The sequence below is a fragment of the Polypterus senegalus genome, chromosome 8, assembly GCF_016835505.1.
Source record: "Polypterus senegalus isolate Bchr_013 chromosome 8, ASM1683550v1, whole genome shotgun sequence".
In the NCBI taxonomy this organism is placed as follows: Eukaryota; Metazoa; Chordata; class Cladistia; order Polypteriformes; family Polypteridae; genus Polypterus; species Polypterus senegalus.
In genome coordinates, this window is record NC_053161.1 from 69,757,683 (window position 1) to 69,779,596 (window position 21,914).

Sequence of the window (21,914 nt, forward strand, 5' to 3'; positions counted from 1 at the left end):
GTGGAGCTGCAGGATTGAGCTGCATGCAGAAGGCTGATCAAGCACATCAACCCAATAAAGAAGTGGGAAAAGATGAAGAGGAAGAAGGTGAAATAACATTTTATTCTCAAACCCACTTAATGTAATTCAAAGATAGAGCTTACCATGGCAACACTTGACACAGGGCAGAAAACAGCCATCACATTGCAAACTCATGCACACATTTACAGTCAATTCAGGCCAATCTAGAATAACCAATTAATGTATTATTAACATGTTGCCTTCTAACACAGGCATAAGCTTCATAAACGTAGATGAGACATTTCCTATTTTCTGTTCTAGGAAGTCAGGTGTAGGGAGCAGGGGTGACACTCTGGTCTGGGTGTTCAATAAGCTTTGCGCACATATATTCTGAAATATTATTCTTTCTTTTATATATAAAATATATATCTTCTTTCTTCTTATTATTATTACATTGCTTGCTTATACTTTTTTATTACCCATTCTTGCTTTTTGCTTTCATTATTATGCAGTATCAGTTTGTGAGAAACTAATTCCATGAGATCTATAAGGGGAAACACTGAAAAAGTTCTTTGTTCCAAGTTATTTATAACCAAGCTCCTAGTTTAACACTGAGTGGTTTATTGAACAAAACAAAACCACACCCTGGCATTTGATAACCTAACACATGCTGGACCCTGGACCACAAACGCTGACCTGCTCAATCCTGGGACTTTGAATTGTGGCCTTCCTTTACCTTCCACTCTCCAAACTTCTCTGCACAGCACCTGGGGGAGATAACAGCCGCAGCACCAAGAGCATCTGAGCTATAGAGAGAGAGAGAGAGAGAGAGAGAGAGAGAGAGAGAGAGAGGGAGACAGAGAGAGAAAGAGAGAAAGAGAGAAAGAGAGAGCGTCCTAACAAGTACAACACCATTCATTGTGGCAACATTCATTTTGGGTCTCCAGGCACAGCCTAATGTGGGCTGTATGTGGAGCAATTCTGTGATACAAGTTAAATATTAAATTATTATTTGGTCTGTGACCATGCTCAGGATAAGCAGGTTTGAAATGGATGGAAGAATGGATGGATGAATGGGCCATGATTGCTTTTATTATTGCTGCGGTTATTTTGTCACCATTGCAATTTGCGGCAGTACTTTAAGTGGAACTTCTTTTTCACAGTCCATTTACCAGCACTGAACCAGATCTATTTGAGCAGTTAATGCTCCCTGCTAGAAATGCTATGTATTTAAGGTTGTGGAAAAATCCCATTGTGTGAAATCATTTTTGTAGTTAACCAATCAATACAAATATCCAAATACAAGTGGTTTTCTTGCCTGATTTTCCTTTTCCAAGTACATGTAATCCACGAAGATGACATACTGTATAGCCTGTTTGTAGTATTCGTAGTAGTACCAGAAGTAGTACAGGTTTATAAGATTTTTATGTCACGAGTTCAAAATGAAGGTAAATTTTTGCTTGTACCTACTAACCAACATGCAACATATTGCCACTCTCTGGCACCATGATTAGTGAGTATAACAACCTTACCTCAAACTTTCTGTCTACCTTATCTTAAAGATCTATCTTATCTAAATCCTGTCCGTCGACATAAGTTCACTTCTAGGTCATAGAATCACTTGATCTGGAAGTGGTATTGTGACATGTACAGAGTGCTGGAAAATTCTTACTTGCATGTCCAACCATGCCACATGTCACCACTGTAATTTCAATACCGTGCCTTTTGCCTTCTTGAATAAAAGGTTGGACTGGCACTGTGGCACAGAAGTTAGTGTTTCACCCTCACAGCTCAAGGCTCTGGAATTTAGTTTCTGGTAAGTGACGAACTGTACATTATTCTCTTTTCCGTCAGTATCCTAAAGTTGCACGTATTAGATCAATTGGTATTAAAGAGAATGCAATCTGTGATGAATTGTTTGTGTTTTTTTTTCTTTTTTGGTATTTATGTGTCACGTGACCATGTAACACATGGAATGGCAAACGCCACATCACATCATCAATTTCTGTCTCAGTGCTTTGCGCTTCCCAATTGCTGGAATTTTCGTGTGATCATGAGTCAGACCAATTAGCTCTGGGTTAAATACGGCCTCACCGTTAACAACATCCTTTGATGGATAAAAACAAACTTTTTTCATTAATTAATGGTGAATTTGGTGTGAAAATTGGGCAGTTAGGTGGCAATCGGTTCTTTAGGTTTTTTTGACTCTCCTTTTGCTTTTTGATTTAGTTCTCTCATTTTCCTCTTTGTTGTTTTGATTGCTCAGTATTCGTCTGTCTTTCTGGCTTCTCACCTCTGCACGTGTCTTTAGACTATTCTTTGTTCTAAATCTCTCAGCTATCTGTAAGATCACAATAATCAAATGGGACATTGTCCCTTATCATTAATGTGCTCTGCAATTTACTGAAGTAACAGGAAGGGTTGCTTCTTGCCTTGTGCCTGATTCTTTCGGGATATACACTGGATCCTTGTCAAAGTGGGTTTGATATTAAATATTTGGACTGATACATACCAGAAAAAAATCTCGTTTAAAGGGCATAAAGATTAGCATCAATAACAATATGGGTATGGCATGGTTCTCTTTAAAATTGATTATTGAATTATATAATTGAAAAAAGTTATCTCTGATTGTTACCAAGTAATTTAATAAGAGTTGTTGCCACCAAAAGCTTATTTTGTGGCCAACAAAAGACTGGATGAATATGAGGAAATTTGGCATGTTTTTAGCTACTGTCTGTTACAAAGGAGGATACCTTTGGCAAACGACTTCTAAAAATAGATGAGGTAGAACAAACATGGACAATATGAGAATTTATATGATTTATCTGCCTCACGAGTGGCAGCATGGGAGTCATAACTTCCAAAAAAAATCAATCAATCAAAACACTTCAGATTAAAAATCTGAAGAGTTTCTCTCCAACTAATAAAACGCCTTGGTCTCAAGTGCCTTGGTCTCATATAAATTTCTCTATCAACCCACTAGGCCCATTGCCCATGCTACATTAACTACATGCCTCAATCGTTTCCAGACATTGTGTTCTGCAGAATTGCAGAAAGAACCCCTAAACATCCAAGTGGGATTCTGTGCAAAATTAAATATCCCAGAAGGCATGCTGTACATATGGCAGATGAAGTGTTCCCTTGAACAGGTCCCTCTTTGGATCTTCTGCCTATCTCAGTTCAACAAAATAATTAGTTCTCCATTTGTGTTTTGCTGTAAAGACTGAATGAGTAATTAGAGTACAATGAATTCCAAGCTGATGATGTGCAGTCTCTTACATCACTAAAGTAGGAATGTAATTGCTAAAAGCATTACTTAATTGATTTGCAAAGAAGGGCATGTAAAGCAGTGCTTCTAACAAGACAACAGCAGATTTTAAGATGTGACAAATTAGAAAGAAAATAAAACATCGCCTGTTGGCAATCAAGGTTAAATTCTTTCCACTACCAACAGAAATGTGTTAGGCTTTGCTGTATTTGAGAAGTTTGTTGATGAAATCAGAATATCTTACTTTGCAGCTGCTCTGCATAGCAAGAAAAAGGGAATTACCACTCATTAGGAAACTTGCATGTAGAAGAACATGATGATTACACAATTCATTTACACTGCCAATGGCACAAAAATCAAGCATGGAAAAACAAACACCAATGATGTACTCGGTTTCCAAACAGGATTGACGAAGTAAGATTTAGAGGCAAGTACATGCCAGTTCAGTTCCAAAATGGTATGCTTCATTGCTCAGGCCTAACTGATAATGTGAAAAATCGAAACCATTTCTTAACCCATCAAGTAAAGCTTGGTATGATCAGAACAAGAACAAGATGTTTTAAGGAAAAAATAATTAGCAGAAAGTAAGAAAAGACTTCACACAACATCACATAACATCACAGGAAATGTGGTCATTATAACAATCACATGAAACATGGTCATCATAACCTCAAATGGGGTAGCATAACACAAAGTACAAATATATAAAGCAATTAAACTTAAAGTGACTGTAAACACTTTTAGCATGCCACATTTAAAAAAGACTCATGATGTTTACAAAGTAATTTTCTGAAAACTGTATAAGCAGCAATTAGATTAGCATATTAGTTAGATTATATAGTCTCTCTTAATATTCTTGTTTACGATATGATGAGGTTGGCAGTACTACGATGGATCTAAAAAAGATGAACGGTCAAACAGCAGCTTTTATAATGCTTCTGCACAATGTTTTAGTTTTATTATTTTATATAGATTGCAGGCACCAAGGCACAGCAATATATTTTCAAATAAGTCTTGCCCACTCTCTGTTTCAATTTAGAGATTTTATGAATGCATTGCCTGCTCACCTTGTAGGGGATTCCCATTGTCTTTGTTTTGCCCACTTCCCTGGCTCTTCATACGAATCTCTGCACGCAGACTGGTGATCTCTAATTCATACTCTTGTCGAGTAGCGTGGAGGCGTTGCAGCTCTGCACGGAGTCGGCAGAGCTCCTCCTGCAGGCTGGCAATGTCATTTTCTCGCTCTGCTGCCGCTTCCTCGGCTGCCTGCTGCAACACCAGCACCTCCTCTTGAGCAGTCCGCAGCTCCTGCTGCGCCTCTGCCAGTTCACTGTTCTTCTCCTCCTCCAGGCTGTCCATCTCCTCTTGCACTGACCTCAGCTGAGCTGAGCAGAGAGAAGTGGGCAAAATGATTTTTAATTAACTTACTGTTGATTATATCGACTCATATATAACACAGTCTAAATCACGCTAGATTTTAACTGTCTACTTTTTACCATGTTTCTTTGACTGCAAAAAAAAATGTGTCCATGACACTGCAGAAAGCTGAGTGCCCACAACCAGGTCAGTTTAGCTGGTGAAAAGTCTTTCTAATCAATTTCACTTATGAAAAAGGAAGAAGGTTTCTAGTTTAAAATGTTTCAGTTTTACGTGCAATCCTTTAATGTGGAATTCTATCTAACTTTTGGTTATATAATGTTTCAAAAGGAAGTGGTTATTACCTGAAAAAGATTAGCTGATTTGATGTAAAGGAAGAATAATTGAAATTCTTAAGCATTATCTTTTAATTTGTTTTTTTTTTTTTGCATTTTATGCATAAAGTAAAGGGTAATTTTACTATTTTTGCTGTTTCGGTAGGGTATAGAGATACAAAGATGATCAAAAGGTATTTGATTTTTTTTTAATAGATAAAGAATAAAACATGTTGTTCCCATCTTTTAACCTGTATTGAACAAATAAATGTTAAGAATGCACCTGTCCTGATTTTTCATTTTTCACTTTTTGTGCTTTTATTTGTTGATTTGACCAATTCTTAATTATTTTTACTGTGTACAAATTCTTTGATTTTTACTTGACAAGCGTTCACACCTTTTCTTTTACATGCTAGTAAACATTAAGGATATGCCGGCTACTCATCTTAAGCCAAACTTAAATGAACATATTTGTGAACGGAATGGGGCCTCATTTAATTCCAGTGTCATTTGTGTGAATTTCTTGAAAATTCAAGAGGTTTAGAGTAGAGAAATTTTCATATTTTAAGGAAATCAACTATTTATTACATAAAAAGTCAATTGACATGAGTTTTTCAAGTTGTGTGACATCAGCACATGCATGACAAACACAGAGCAGGTTAGATGCCATCACATTTAGAAGGATGCCATAAGAGTGCATCAAATACACATACGAACATAACAAAAAGAACACAAGAGCAATTTTGATGAGAACAAGTCATTCTGCTCAACATAGATTGTCAATACCCATTCTTTAACTAAATTTCTGATTACCACAAACCTACTAGATAATTAATGTACATTATCTATGGTTCTCAGAACGAAGAAAAGCTTTGTAACATTTCTGAGACATTTAACCTTAGACAGATTCCATATGTGCCCCTGTAGTCTTGTTGAATAATGTATTTTAAAATAACATCTGGAATCCATTGTGCTAATTTCTCCTATAGTTCTGAAAACTTGAATACTTTATCCTTTAAGTCTCAATTTACTCAAGCTGGAAAGCACATAACCCACAGTCCTGAAATCATTGTAGTGTCTTTTCTATGAACCTTTTCTAGTGCTGCTATGTCCTTATTGTGATATAGACATCATAGCTGTACACAATATTCCAGAGAAAGCCTCACGAAGGTCCTGTATAGATTAAGGGTATCTGCCTTTGATTTGTCCTCAACATCAAGGAAAATAATATCAATCCCCAAGCCTTTTTTAATTGCTTCTGTACACTGTCGAGATGTGGGCAGTCATTAGTCCACTATGATTCCTAATTCCTTCTCATAAGGTTACATTCAAGTTGCAGATCCACCATTGTACATTAAAATCTAATATTTTTACTTCTTCCCTATAACACTTTATACTAACTCACATTAAAATTTACTGACCACATGTCTTTTTGAAACTGAATTATTCTGCTGACCTTAGTACATTTGCTATTCCATATAGTTTAGCATCATCAAGTTTAACCAACTTATTAATTAGTTTTATTATCATATATTTCTATAAATTATACAGCACATTGGGCAATGCACTGATCCCTGAGGGACACCACTTTAAACATTTGGTAATTTAGAACAAACTCCCTGCGAACACTGTGTTTAAGCAAATTTTGCAACCTTGTACATAGTGTGCCATTTATATTAGTCTGATCACAAGTCTCTGTCATGGGGGACTTTATCATAATCTTTCTGAAAGTCAAGACAATTCATATGCACCTTGGTGTAATGGTTAAGGCATTGGACTTCAAACCCTGAGGTTATGGGTTCAAATCCTGCTACTGACACTGTGTGACCATGAGCAAGTCACTTGATCTGCCTCTGCTCCAACTGGAAAACCAAAAAGAAATGTAATCAATTGGATCATAACTGCTGTAAGTTGCCTTGGATAAAGGCATCAGCCAAATAAGTAAAATGCAGAAATATAATTTATATATAGGCTTTTTGCCGCTTCATCACAGAATTCAAACGTATTAGTGAAATGTGATCTCCCCTTCTCAAACCATTTTGACTTTTCACTGTACCTGAGATACCTGTTGCTCAATTATTTTTGTAATATTAGCTTTGCTTAATATAACTTTTAATATGTTTTAAGCTTACTTACCTACTGTTACTAGGATTGGTACTACCATTTATTCATATTGTAACTGTTCTCACAAGTTACATCAGCCAGGGAAGAGTCACCCAAGTATGAGCTGGCATTGCATCATGAGTGGCTGGGGCACCTATATAAATGGCAAGCCTGCAAAGTTGCATGAATTTCCAACCAGTGTGGCAAAAAGAGAGCAGTCCTTTTAAAGATATTGAGCCACCTCAAAGAGCCATGTAAAGAGCAGAGAATCCATCTATTGTGGTGCACGGTGCCAACAGTACAATATTATGGAACAGCATTTGCAAGCTTTCAATCCTTGGGGATTTCCCTAGCAGCCAAGAATCTCTAAAAATCTGTGTTAATGGTTTATAAGCACTCTAACATAAATTTTATTTTATACATTTATTTCAGCCTACTTAATCCTAGTAGAAATTCTCTCTTTCTCCCTCTCTGTTAACAGCTAATCACCACATACCAACAACTGTGCAGTTATCATATTCTTTACTTGTGAAAAATTCAGAGAAATACGCATGTCATTTGCTTTTTCAGTTTGCTCCTAATACACCTCATCTGTTCCTTAACAGTTCTTTTACTACTAAACTACTGAAACAATCTCTTCATGTTTCAGCAACATTTCTCTCTATCTGACTTTTAGCCTTCCTAGTATCCTTTTAGCTATTGCCTTTATGTTTCAAAATGTGTACAGTTACTTTTTGAGGGCATACAGGTACTTTTTTGCAATTTCCTTCATTGCTCTTTACTCATTAACTGCAGATTTATCTTAAGTTTCTCAAGATTTTAGAATGTCAGTATCAATATGTCTTTCATTTTATGTTATATACTCTTGAACTAGTCACAGGCAACTGTTTCTCGACCCTCTACATGCTTTTTTAACTTTTCCACATTTGTTCAAAATCACATTTGCCTTGCTAAGATTATGTTTAAAAAGTCTTTTTTGTATATACACTTCGAAACTCACTGTGAAACATACTATATTATCATCACTGAGTTCTAATTTGTAGATTACCACTGCCCTGGGAATTCTATCCAGATTATTATAAAATTATACATTTAGACATACTTCTCCTCTTCCTGGTATTCTGACATACTGAGTTAAACAAAACAATAACTGATTATGCCCATGCATGCCTGTTCTTGTGGTCAAAAGAATTCAAGTCCCACATTCCGATAACTTCCTATATATACCCTACCTGTATATAGAAAATTCCTATATGGATGAATGTTAGAACATGAGACCAAGAAATGTCCATCAAGTATTCAGTCATGTTTATTTCTGTACCTGTCATTACATCCTGCCTTCAGCAAAACAAGATAACTGTTAAAAAAAAATATATATATATATATATATATATATATACAGTATATATACACTGTATAGTTTTATCATTCATCCACCATTTTGTTCTATTGGAACAGAATCCAATTCATGTAACATCATAATCTATTTCGCAAAATACTGTATGTTATACTTTATATATTAATGATTTAAAACAAGTTTTTATTTCACTTATTTTGTTGCAGCAAACAGGAGGAAAGAAACAATGCCTCATAATTCTGACTTTTGTAACTAATATGTTTATATTTAATGTACACAATATTTAATATTTAATGTATATATTTAATATATTTAATGTTCCCAAAAATGGCAGAGACATGCCTAGCTTAAGACAATATTTCCAACTTTTCCAAATTTTCTATTGACCAGGTCAATTATGAGACATTTTTCTTCAAGGTTTCCCTCGGAGTACTCCGTGTTCAGTAACTTTGGTTTATTAAACACAGTGGCATTCAACCATTTAGACAATTAGGACACTCATTCTGTGGGTTCTCTGGTGAACCAAACTATAAAGGACACCTTACTAAAGATGTTCACAGTGTCTATCATTACAGAATAGAACTATATAGTAATAATACATTGTATACTTGCAGCCTTTATCTTGTTTAACACAGAAACATCTTTGGACCACACATAATAATTCTAATTAATATATATTTACAAAAATACAAAAATTAAACATGTAAAAAGCTTAAAAATAAAACAGCATTAATTTACTTCAGGGTCATTAATTAAATATTTTAACTAGTGTTTGAGTAACTGTCAGTAGTCCATAAATGCTGTTCTGTCAGGTAAAAAGTATATCCACAAACACAAACACACATAAATAGAACCGCTAACCCCTTATTTCTCTGCTAATCCTCAAAAACTAATGATGCACTGGCAACATGTTTTACATATAATTGAAAAAGGGAGGCTGTTCTATCAGCTAAAACACTGTTTTAATTGCTTGCATAAGAAACCAAAATGTACAGCAATAATGTAGTTGTTGTACAAGTACTACTACAAGTGACAATTAGACAATCATAGAGTTCTGGGAAAAGTAAGAAAAATCACTGAAAACAGCTGACCTTCTTTTCAGTGCTATCTAAATATTAATAAGTCCTAATTCAGTAAATAAATATGAAAAACTGTACTTTGCAACACTTACGTTAAACAAAAAATCAACGTAAATAAATTTTACTTTAAGTTAATTTTTGAAGTTATACATTGTCCAGACTGAGAGCAAGAATTAAAACAAAATTAAAGAATTAATCAAAATACCAAACAGCTTTTCAGTTATTACGGGCAAATCTAAAAACACAATGGACACAATTAGTGGGATTCATTTTTGCTAGGACAATCAGTTTTGCATAATTTCAATTTTATCGTAGGAGATACAGTATGCCTTTTCTCCACATCATATTTCTGTTCTCAGTGCATTTAACTTGAAATGCAAACATTGTCTCCTGCCTGTCAATAGATGAACATATATTTTCCTGGACAGGCTGAAAAATTTTTTAAGTTGTATTTGTGAAATGTTTTTAGAGAGTAAAATGTAATATGTTTTCTTTCTATGCAGGATAAAGAGAAAATAATTCACAAATTAATTTCTTGTAGAACTGATTAATACAATACAGTATGTTATAATCAGGGTGCTCACATCTTTCAGTTTGTATATTTCATTTAATTCAAAATTCTCCACAAAGATCATCATAAGCACATATAAGTATGACAATACAACTCCCGATCCTAAATCATTCCAGATTTCTGGTTAAGATTAGAGCTGATCATAAAATACATCATCTGATATATAAATCTATTAATGGCTTGACTCATTTTTCATGTAATGTTATGTCTAGACCCTTTTCACTGAGTTGTGTTTCGAAAAAAATAAAAAACGTAGTAATTAACAAGCTAATTTATGATGCATGTATGTAGCATCTGTGGTGGGCTGGCACCCAGCCCAGGGTTTGTTTCCTGCCTTGCGCCCTGTGTTGGCTGGGATTGGCTCCAGCAGACCCCCATGACCCTGTATTTAGGATATAGCAGGCTGGATAATGGATAGATGGATGTATGTAGCATAACAGTTACTTTTTCATGTGTTTCTCAGAACCCCTCTTAATTGACTACTTTACAAGAAGCACAAAGCACTACTTAGTTAACCACACTCCTGAAGAATCCTTCAAAAAAGGCACCTTCAATCAACTGAAAAGCAATCAATTAAAAATACTTTCATTATACTGTAGGTGATGTTTAGGATGAAAGAAAGTTCTGAATTGTAATATTAAATTAATATGACATCATAATGTAATAACCAAATACGACAGTGTGTACATAAACACAAAATCAGACACCTATTAAAAAGAAAGAAATTATGGACACAGGCCATTTCTCTCCTTCTCTTTTCTTCCTGCTTCTCCACATAACCAACTACAACAAAGAAAGCATCTCTGTGAAAGTAAAGATAGCTGCAACCTTAGAACATTCTTTAAAACTTTTAAAGAATGCCAAATTTTTTTACTTTTAAATGTATAATTATTAAGTGTATGAACTTAAAAACATATCTATAAAATGTAATGCTATAGGTGTTTTAATGTATTCATTATGAAAATGATATCATCTCAAGTATAAATATTAGTATTGTCAATGTTCAAAGAACTGTCATAACGTAAATTTAATGTGTTTAATGTGGTGATTGCTTGCTGTGGCTGTGGATATTGTAAAAGAAAGCCCATTTAAGAAGTCCTTAGTGATTAACAAGTGGGTTGGAAAACAAGGAGATTATGATGGATTTAACACGCTACTTTATTTGTGATGGGTTTTGAGCAACCCTTGAAAATTAATGATCAATCTTAAGATGGAGTTTGCAATATTCTTAGCATTGCAATGCTTTTGGACCTTACTAATACCTATGATACATACCACAGTGTATATAACAATCTTAAGATGCTGGTCTGCTAAAGGCATCAATGATGATGAGTTTTTAGCTAAGGGAACCTAAAGCTGAGGAAGGAACTGACTGCTTGTATAAGAGATGCTTCATCAGCCTCAGCATTTAAATGCAGGCTGGAGATTCAATTCTTTAGTCTAGCATACCCTGATTATTTCTGCTAAATAGCTGTTTACATTGCAAATCTGTTAGTCATCTGCACAAAAATAAAAGCACACAATCATTATGTTTTATCACCACCCTTCTGTGGCACTTGATACCGATGCCACATTGTTAAGCTATTCCTTCTGCTCATGGATACCAAAAGTGACTGGCGCCTTGAGACTCTGATAAAAGGATTTAATCTTATTATTATATTCCCCAGCACATAATAACGATATTATAAAAGGCCCAGCAATGCTAAGGATAGCCAGTTGGCCTTGTTCATCAGAATTTGAACTTTGCCTGACTTGGACTATGACTTTGTCTATTATAAACAACTATGGACTCCCACAAAAGTTTATTTTCTCCAAAAGTATTGTGGACTGGCATTTTTGCTTTATTTTCCTTTGTTTGCCATATCTCATTTATAAACAAACTTACTATTGTTGTATTTGGTTTTGTTAATAATTACATTTGCTCTATGTTACTGTGTTTTTAATGTTATTTGGGCAATTATGTGTTTATGTTTTGTATGGGTTGTAATTTCATTGTACTGAGTCTGTACTAAGTGAAAAGTGCTATGAAAGTGTACATTGAACTTTATTTATTGCATAGAATGAACTAGCTTGATAATATAGAGGTTATGCTTCAAGCAATCTAAAAATTGTTAGCAAGCTCATACTAGAAATAACCATAAAGATGGATATTTATAAGAAACATAATAATCAATAATGTACTCATTTCATATTATACACTTAATTTAGAATACCACAGCAAGTCAAAAAATCAAAGCTGATGGCACACCACCAAAACCTCTTGAGCTCAAGTAAGCCTGACAAGGGTTAATAAATAAATCCACTTCAGATATTTAAAAAACAAACTAAAATGAGTAATCTCGCACATGTGTGCATGGGAGACATTTTATAAGCTCGAAAATGTGTTTCTCAGCTAAGCTGAGGTTGGCGCTGTCCTCTGATGTTTTCTCCTTTTATCCCTCTACAGACCATCAGAAGTGCCCACCTCCTAGTAACATCACTTCCACCTCTCAAGACATTGCAGCCTGATGACATCACTTTCAGTCCTGGTCCCACAACGTTCCTCCTTTTCCTGTTTCTTGCCTATAAATTCCCCATCTTGATTATCCTATTCAGTTCCATATTGAACTCAAGTCTGTAAAGACCTTTATTATTTTTTTGACCCAGATTTATATAGCTCATAGCTCCCCAAACTTTATGAGTGTTTTCAAGTCTTTTTAAAGTGGATTGTAACACTTAAATCACTCCCACATTATTGCACCTTCTCCTACTGTTTCTGTCAATATACAGGGGGATTCATTGAACTGAACATTTTCAGAAATATACTGTTCAGTATCTAAGTATTATATGAACATATAGTCTAAACCAATTTGTAAAGGAACTCTTTACAGTTTTTGTTAATCTGACAAATGCTCAGCATCAACCCTTGTGTGAAATTGTATACGTCAATCCTGTAGTCTAATTCGTCCTAGACTCTTTGAAGCTATCAGACACGTGCAAGTTGGTGGCAGTCAAAGAGCCCAAAGGTGAGTGAATCATTGCGAGACAAAGGGTTATCATGTGATGCTTACCTTAATCTCTCTTCACCTACTGAAAATTTGAAGAAAAATAAGAAGTCTCACTTCCAGGTTCAAAATGGCTGCCACGACATCACTTCCGGTTCACTCTGATGATGCCACCTCCAGTTCCATCAATCCATTGTCCCTGTCCAATCCTGATGACGTTGGTTCCATTTCCCCGCCTCCAATTGTCACTTCCTGCCAACCATTTCCCATCCCATAATCTATCCTGCTATATAAACGCCATTTTGTCTGCAGTTGATTATTCATTTTGTACTGAAAAGTCATATGAATCAACCTTTTCTATCATTTGTCTGGACGACAATATACGGGGAAGAACCCCAAACTTTTATTTTGTATGGAAAATATTTTGTTGTGGAAGCATCTTATCATAATTGGCATAGCCGGCTGGATTTTTTCACAATGTCTGAAGAACAGGACCTCAACACTTTGCTTACCACAATCATGGGTGACCTCAAGACTCTGAAGATCGAGATGGGAGAAACGTGAACCCAATTGGCAGAAGCCGAGACTCGTTCCCTTGCTGGTGTACGGACGGAGGTGGCTCGGTCAGTACCGATTCAGTTGACTACACTAACTGAATCGGATGATATTGAGACCTACTTTTTGATTTTTGAGCGGACCGCTAAGGGTAATGCTTGGCCGAGGTCGGAATGGGCATACCAACTGGCTCCCTATCTGAAGGGGACGGCGCAGAGGGCTTATTACGACTTAACTGCAGAGCAGGCTGTCGATTATGACGCTCTAAAATTAGAGGTGTTCAAGCGCTACGGCGTGTCACCGGAACAGCAGGCAAGGGAATGAAGGGAGTGGCAGTTTGACCCCAAAAGGCCATTAAGAACCCAGGGCTTCGAAGCCTGGGGAAAGGTGTGTCGTTGGCTACGGCCCGATATTAACTCCTCACACAAGATGGCCGAACTACTAGCGTGCAAAACCTTCGTACATGTCTTCCCTAACCATATCGCCGAGCAAGTCCGGAAACATAATTATGAAGATATGGACACCTTGTTTAAAGTACCGGAGCATCATTGGGCGGCCTGTAAATCGGGGCGGTTGGAACGGTCCACTCGTTGAACTCAACAGGTACGTGGGGCAGCTCCTGAGGCACTTCCCGTACCTGCTGCCCATAGAAGGGACAGACTTGCCAGTCTTCCTCGCTGTTTCAAGTGTGGGGAGATTGGACATCTGTCCACGAACTGCACTTACGAGCCGATGGATTGTTCTCTAGTTAGGGGAGAGAGGTATTGTACCACTGTGACTAACCCTTTGTCTCTTCCCTATACAGGTGCAGTGGTTATAAATGGCAGGAAGGTAAGGGCAATGTTCGATTCCGGGAGTAACATCCCTACTGTTGCTACCCGTTTCGTGTTACCGCAACAGTGGAATAAATTAAAAACTAGTCTGAAATGTATTCATGGAGACATTAAATATTATAAAACAGCCAGATGTGAGGTCTCAGTAAATAAAAAAATAACCACTATGGCCATGGCTGTATTACTGGACCCTCCTTTTCCAGTCATATCGGGGAAGGGACTGGAATAAAATTAACAGCGGTAATAACATCACTGTACCTAATAAAAATTTGGGCTTAGTAATGGAGAATGATACTGCGGCTGCCTCCGTGCCGTGTCCCTCAGTAGCACGGACCCACACGGGTACCCAGTGTGAAAATTTCAATGTCCCATCATCCTCTGCAGGAGCTGATACAGTTGTCGTAGAGGAGGTGGAGACTGAAGCCCCTCCCATTGAACTTGCAAGGGATCCCATACAAGATTTGTGTACACAATTCCTATTAACACCATCATCCTTTAAAAGAGTACAATGGAATGATGATTCTTTAAAACTTGCTAGGAATGCAGTAGTATCCACCGAGGGTTATACAACTCTGGATACCATGCCACCAATGCCGTTCTTTGCAATTAAAAATGATCTGTAATATAGAGTGGCAGAACACAGGGGCGAAGTGAGAGCTTTGTTGCTAATCCCACGTACTTTTTGGCGAAAAGTATGTGAATTAGCACATGCTCACCTTCTAGGAGCCCATTTAGGCTCTGATAAGACATTGGGAGAGAATTAAAACTCTGATTTTACTGGCCTGGAGTTCATGAGGAAGACCGGCAATTTTGTGCTTCCTGTCCCGAGTGTCAACTTCGCCACATTCCAAGAACTGACTAAAGCTCCTCTCGTTCCCCTTCCCCTTATTGATATCCCTTTTGAACGAGTTGGTATTCATCTCGTTGGACCCCTAGAACCCACGGCAAAGGGTTTTAAGTACATTTTAATCCTAGTAGATTATGCCACTCAGTTCCCGGAAGCTGTTCCTTTGCTCTCAGCTACTTCTAAAAATATTGCACGGGAGTTGGTAGGGATATTCGCTCGTGTTGAGATTCCCAAGGAGGTCTTAATTGACCAAGGAACTCCCTTCACTTCGGAAACGTTCAGGGAAGTTGCTGAATTACTCAGGATAAAACATCTGAAAACGTCAGTTTACCATCCCCAAACTGATGGATTGGTGGAAAGGTTTAATCAAACATTAAAACAGATGTTACGCAAGGTATTTAACAAGGATGGAAGAAACAGGGATCATTTGTTTCCTCTCGTTTTGTTTGCCTATTGGGAAGTCCCTCAGACCTCGACGGGATTTTCTCGTTTTGAATTATTATACGGAACACCACCCAGGAGGCTTTTGGACATGCTAAAAGAAGGATGGGAGGAGGTACTCCCTACTTCAAATATTCTTGAATATATCGCGCAGTTACGCGATAGACTAGAGAAGATTAGACCTATCTTAAAAGAAAATTTGGAAAAAGCACAAGCAGCGCAGTCACGTTACTATAACAGGAACACCTCCATTCGGGAATTTGTCCCAGGTGATTGTGTTATGGTATTAGTCCCAACGTCCTACTCAAAATTATTAGCGCATTGGGAAGGCCTGTATGAAATTAAAGAAAGGAAAGGACTCGTTGACTATGTAGTTAAACAACCTAATCGTCGACCGAGTGAGCGAATGTACCATATTAACTTGCTGAAACCGTGGAAGGAAAGGGAACACGATCCCTCCTCCAGACAGCCTAGTTCACTGTTTATGTCTTGTGCCCATCTTAATTTCGGTCCCGAGTTGACACCCATAAAATGACAAGATCTCGAAGCTGCTATCTTGTCTGTCCCTAAGGTTGTGGATGAAATACCTGGGCATACTGCGTTGATTGAGCATGAGATCATTACGGACCCTGGAGTGATTGTCAGAGAAATACCCTATAGGCTCCCTGAGGCAAAGAAAGCGGAAGTAGAGCTGAAGATCAGACGAATGCTAGAATTAGGGGTTATTGAAGAATGTTATAGTCCTTGGTCTAGTCCAATCGTCTTGGTTTCCAAACCAGATGGGTCATGGAGGTTCTGTAATGATTTTCGTCGACTCAATCAGGTCTCTAAATTTGATGCGTATCCAATGCCGCGAGTGGATGATTTACTCGATCGGCTAGGAAACCCTCAATTCCTAAGTACGCTTGACATGACAAAAGGGTATTGGCAAATTCCCTTAACGGAGTCCGCTAAAGAAAAAAAAAAACACTTTTAGTACACCCAGTGGACATTGGCAATACAGAGTCCTTCCTTTTGGCTTGCACGGGGCACCAGCTATTTTCCAACGTCTGGTGGACACATTGTTACAGCCTCACAATTCATATTGTGCCGCCTACTTGGATGACGTCATCTATTCCGGCACGTGGAAGGATCGTGTATGGCAGGTTGAAGCAGTACTCTCCACACTAGCTTCAGCAGGGCTTTGTATTAATCCGAAGAAATGTTTCTTTGGATTAAGGGAGGCCAAATATTTAGGCTGCCTAGTTGGGGGGGCTGAGGGGTGGTGCTGTTAAACCACAATATCACAAAATTGATGCCATCATGAATTGGCCCCGTCTGATATATAAGCGGCAAGTACAAGCATTTTTGGGATTGGCTGGTTACTTTCGATGCTTTGTACCACATTTCTCTGAAATTGCTATGCCCTTATCAAATTTGACAAAGAAACGAGCACCTTTGAAAGTGGTATGGGATGAATCGGTTGATAAAGAATTCAGTGACTTAAAATTGGCCCTTACCAATTCAGCACCTGTATTGAAATCTCCTGACTTTTCTATTTCTTTTATTCTCCAGACCGATGCATCGGCCACAGGATTGGGTGCCGTGCTGAGCCAATGTGTCGACGGTGCTGAACACCCCGTTATGTATCTGAGCCGGAAACTGCTGGACCAGGTGACTAAGTATGCTGCGGTGGAGTGAGAGGCCTTGGCGATTAAGTGGGCTATCACGTCTTTAAGGTACTACCTATTGGGGTGGGAATTCACTCTGATGATGGATCATGCCGCTTTACAGTGGATGTCTGTTCATCGGGAGTCAAATCCTCGCGTCACTAGGTGGTTTTTGGATCTTCAACCGTATCATTTTAGTATTACTTATCGAAAGGTTCCTTGCAGGCTTACGCTGATGCTCTCTCCCATGTTCACGACCTCTCGGTGCAGGTCGCCCGACCTGATGGGTCTGGGCTGAGGGGGAGGGGGTCATGTCACACATGTGCGAGTTGGAGGCAGTCAAAGAGCCCAAAGGTGAGTGAAACATTGCGAGACAAAGGGTTATCACGTGATGCTTACCTTAATCTCTCTTCACCTACAGAAAATTTGAAGAAAAATAAAGTCTCACGTCCGGTTTCAAAATGGCTGTCACGACATCACTTCCGGTTCACTCTGATGATGTCACTTCCGGTTCCATCAATCCATTGTTCCTGTCCAATCCTGATGATGTTGGTTCCGTTTCCCTGCCTCCAATCGTCACTTCCTGCCAACCATTTCCTGTCCCATAATCAATCCTGCTATATAAACGCCATCATGTCTGCAGTTGATTATTCATTTTGTACTGAAAAGTCTTATGAATCAACCTTTTCTATCATTTGTCTGGACGACAATATACAGGGACGAATCCCAAACCTTTATTTTGTGTGGAAAATATTTTCTTGTGGAAGCATCTTATCACAAAGCTAATCAACATCAAAGGCCAACATGAAAGATACAATGCCTTCCTTCCTTTCCTAAAATGTCAAAATTTGGAAAATATTAAGGGTATCTCTGCAATATGGTGCATACCAAACATTCACATGTCACTTTACTTTAGTTACTAAGCATTTCAGTACTGAAAGTGTTCAGTGTTTTTGAATTGCTCTATTTATCATCACAGCTAATGTTTTTAGGATTTCCAAACAGTCAATTATAAATTGGTGAATTTTACACCATAACTTTCACAGCCTGTACAAAATGCTTTACATAAAACAATTACGTTATAGTAGAAAAAGAAACAGTTTCACATACAAATAAAGTAACAACTACCAAAGAAAAATGCGAACAGACAAGAATAATTTGTCAACTTTCTAAAGCAGATATTTACACAAAAAATTATACAATTTACACAGCTAAAGTACAGTCTTAATAATATGAATATTTATTTTTAAAGTTGAAGATGCCACAGCTGAAGTCACTTGTTTAAGGTCACACAGCAAGTCAAAGATGACCATGTTGAAAAGTCTACTTGGCTATACTCACTACTGTACAACACTACGTTCAGGCTTTTACAAAATGTAGCACTTCAAAAATTTGTCCATGTTTAGAAAATAAACACTGAAAGTTTAGGGTTTCCACAGCCCTTTTAGTTAGGTGAACTAGAAATGTGTGCACATGTGGACAGTGTACCTAAGGATAGATTGGCCCCCCATTCTGACAGGCTTCCTACCAACCCTTATCCAACCAGTATTTTCCTAACATAGAAGGCCAAGGTGGGTCCAACAGACCTATCATTGTTAAACCATGATTTCTGACAATGCCGCAGGCATCAAACAGTATCATATGTCATAGGAATGGAATTTTTTTATTAAAAGTTACAATCATTTAGTTAAGTGTGCCCAAAATAAACCAATTCACACATATACCATTTATATATCGTCAGTGATAAATTCACACCATTTTTTTCGCAAAAAACATTAAGCAATGAGCTCATTTCCTAACTCAACATGGATCAGATTTTAACAATAGCAGTTATAGTTTTCTGACTTTGACAAGCCATCAGTTCAACAAGTTTTGTAAGAAAATATAAATGGCAATGTCATTGATAACAGTTACTATTATTGCTTATTGCATTTATTGCACAACCAACGTGAAACACTGTGCTCGTTGTAAATGTGCTTGCCACACTCATCACAACACTGATGCTGCTTCCTGTCCTTGACACAGAGTATCAGGTTCATGTAGTGATGAATGAACAGCAATAACATTAAGTGTTGATCTGTGCAAGCCAATTGTTGATCTGCGTGAGATATGAGCATGAACCAATACTTCACTGATATCAGTTAGGAACATTCGGCATCCGGGGTGAGATCGTTTGTTCCAATCTGGATAAGTTAAAGTCCATATAATGAAAGCTACAATGTCACATACATCAAGGCAGTTCATAAAGAAGGCAAAGGGCCATCGGTTTGTGCACCTTTTGCACATGTACTGGTGAACTTCCTGTTCAAGTGTGTCCACTGCCCCCTTTGTCAAGTTGTAGTATGTGATAATTTCTGGCTTGTTAGCTTTGGTTTCATCAACTGAACTGTCATGGTGCATAGTGGAAAGTACTATAACAGCCTTATGTGGTTTCGGCACATATGACACTAGTGTCGTTGTTTTGGTGAAACCAAATACAGATAACTGGGTTGGCCTGTCTGCATGTGCATGAAATTCCGGTGGTATGAATGCTTTGTTTTTTTCTTACTGTGCCAACAATTGTCAGCCCTTTAGACAACAGTGACAAAGCTAACTCGTGATCAGTGAAATAACTGTCGCATGTTACATTTCGATTGCTCCCTTCGTAAGGTTCAACAAGTTTCTCAACTACCTGTCTCCCCAGACCTGTGGCTCTGACTGTTTCCTTGCCTATGCATGGTATGCCATTGAGTGGGTAGAATGTTCCCGAGTCACATGCCCACCATATCTTCATCCTATATCTATCTGGTTCAGATGGGAGATACTGTCTGAACGGGCAACGTCCTCGAAAAGGCACCAGTTGTTCGTCGACTGTTATGTTAACATCTGGTATGTAACTAAACAGACTGTTGGATTCATTGCAAACTGTTTGCTAACCTGTCAAGTGCTGCTAATTATAAATGACTAAAAATATGATGTCATCTTGGCATAAATGTGGAAATACTGCTTTGGGTCCAAAGGACCCGTGTTGGCCGTCTACATTGGTACAATAAAAAATTTTTTTTTACATTGTTAACAACGTCACAGAATTTTTTATGTACTGTATTATGTGGTATATATGGTTACTGACAAATTACAATATTTTCTTAATTTTTTGGGTATGGGTTTGGCTAGGACCTCTGGCCAAACGCACGAATGGGTCCGTTGGACCCACCTTGGCCAGATAAGGGCTATAGTGGATTATGCAAGAAAAGGCTTCAGGTGATAGTGACCCTGTTATAAAAAAGTGGGATCAGATATTGAAAATGTGGATGGAATTTAGGAATAAGATCTTATGGGTATATGTATACAGGGATATAATATAATGGTAATGATGAGGAACCATGCAATACAAAGGCCTGCTCTGGGATGAAATTCTGCTCATCCCTGCCTGTTTTGTACAGATATGAACTCATTTTGGTTTTCTTAAATTCCTTTTTCTACATCCTATAATAATTATAGGCAAACACACTGGTGCCTGATCAACTAAATGCTGATACACTGTGTTTCAAATCAAGCTTTAAGGTCGTCGAGAACTGGCTTACGAGAGTATTCAGTGAGTGAAGCACAAGATAAGTAGCTTTTTGTTTTTATGTACCAAAATTGCGGTAAAAAATAATATTTGTGAAACACTTTCTTTTTCCAGTTAAAAAAAATAAAACAGCTCAAAACTCTTTTCACTTTTTTACTTAAGAATTTAATTTGTATTTATTGTACTTGCATTATTTTTTAGTAACTCATTTTAATATGATTTTATTTCTTTTAATTTTTCTTGTGCTTACTTGTTTTATTTTCTTTCTTCAATTTGCATGATGAAATTTTTTATTAACTATATGTCTAATATCATTTGGGGCTTCTGTTTTTGTACATTTCTAATATAGCTTGAAATGTGCTATATAAATGCAGTTTTTTTATCATTGTTGTTATCTTTAGATTGACAAATGACAAACCTAAAGTGTTTACAATAATTACAATAATCCACATACACTTCTCTCCGTACTTGAAGTTACTGAGTGAAAGCCCCATAAAAGCAGGCCAAATGATTTTATGTTCCAATTCTGTAGATGTACTGTATGCATCAGCATAAATTTTTAACCTAATAAACTACTTGAAAATCCAATTAGGATTCCTTTTATTAGTCTCATTATCAGTCAGTATTGTAAGCCTAAATGATAGCACCATCGAGGCGGAGGCAGTTTAGCTGAAGTTTTTATTTTCAGAGGGAGACTTTCACTCCCAATACAGATTTTTTTGCATTAACTTGGAGAATAGTGTTAACAGCCTAAACAAATGTGTCTACAGCTCACTAGGGAACTACCCTACAAAATGACATGTTTAATTCGATTATGAACCTCCTTAATCCAGCTCAGTGCTCTGAGTGCCAGAGTCTGGCCTAGCAGCATCAGACAAAAGGTAGAAACCAACCTTGGAGGGGGCACCACTTTACTTCAGGGGCTCACTCAAATGAGCCCTGTTAAGACTGACCAAGTACGATAATATGGGTGTGGTTGGATAATG

General features: G+C 37.5%; 1 protein-coding gene across 7 annotated transcripts in view; it reads right to left on the minus strand.

Annotated features, from left to right (window-relative positions):
* The window catches only part of LOC120534012 (coiled-coil domain-containing protein 136), a 199,093-nt gene that overhangs the window by 62,223 nt on the left and 114,956 nt on the right, over window positions 1-21,914 (minus strand). For all 7 annotated transcript variants that reach the window (XR_005634664.1, XM_039761221.1, XM_039761220.1 and 4 more), the window contains exon 4: window positions 4,336-4,653. Coding sequence is in view for 6 of the 7 variants with exons in the window: in XM_039761221.1 (XP_039617155.1) it covers window positions 4,336-4,653 (318 nt within the window). In the remaining variant the exon portion in view is untranslated. The remainder of the gene's footprint in view (window positions 1-4,335; window positions 4,654-21,914) is intronic.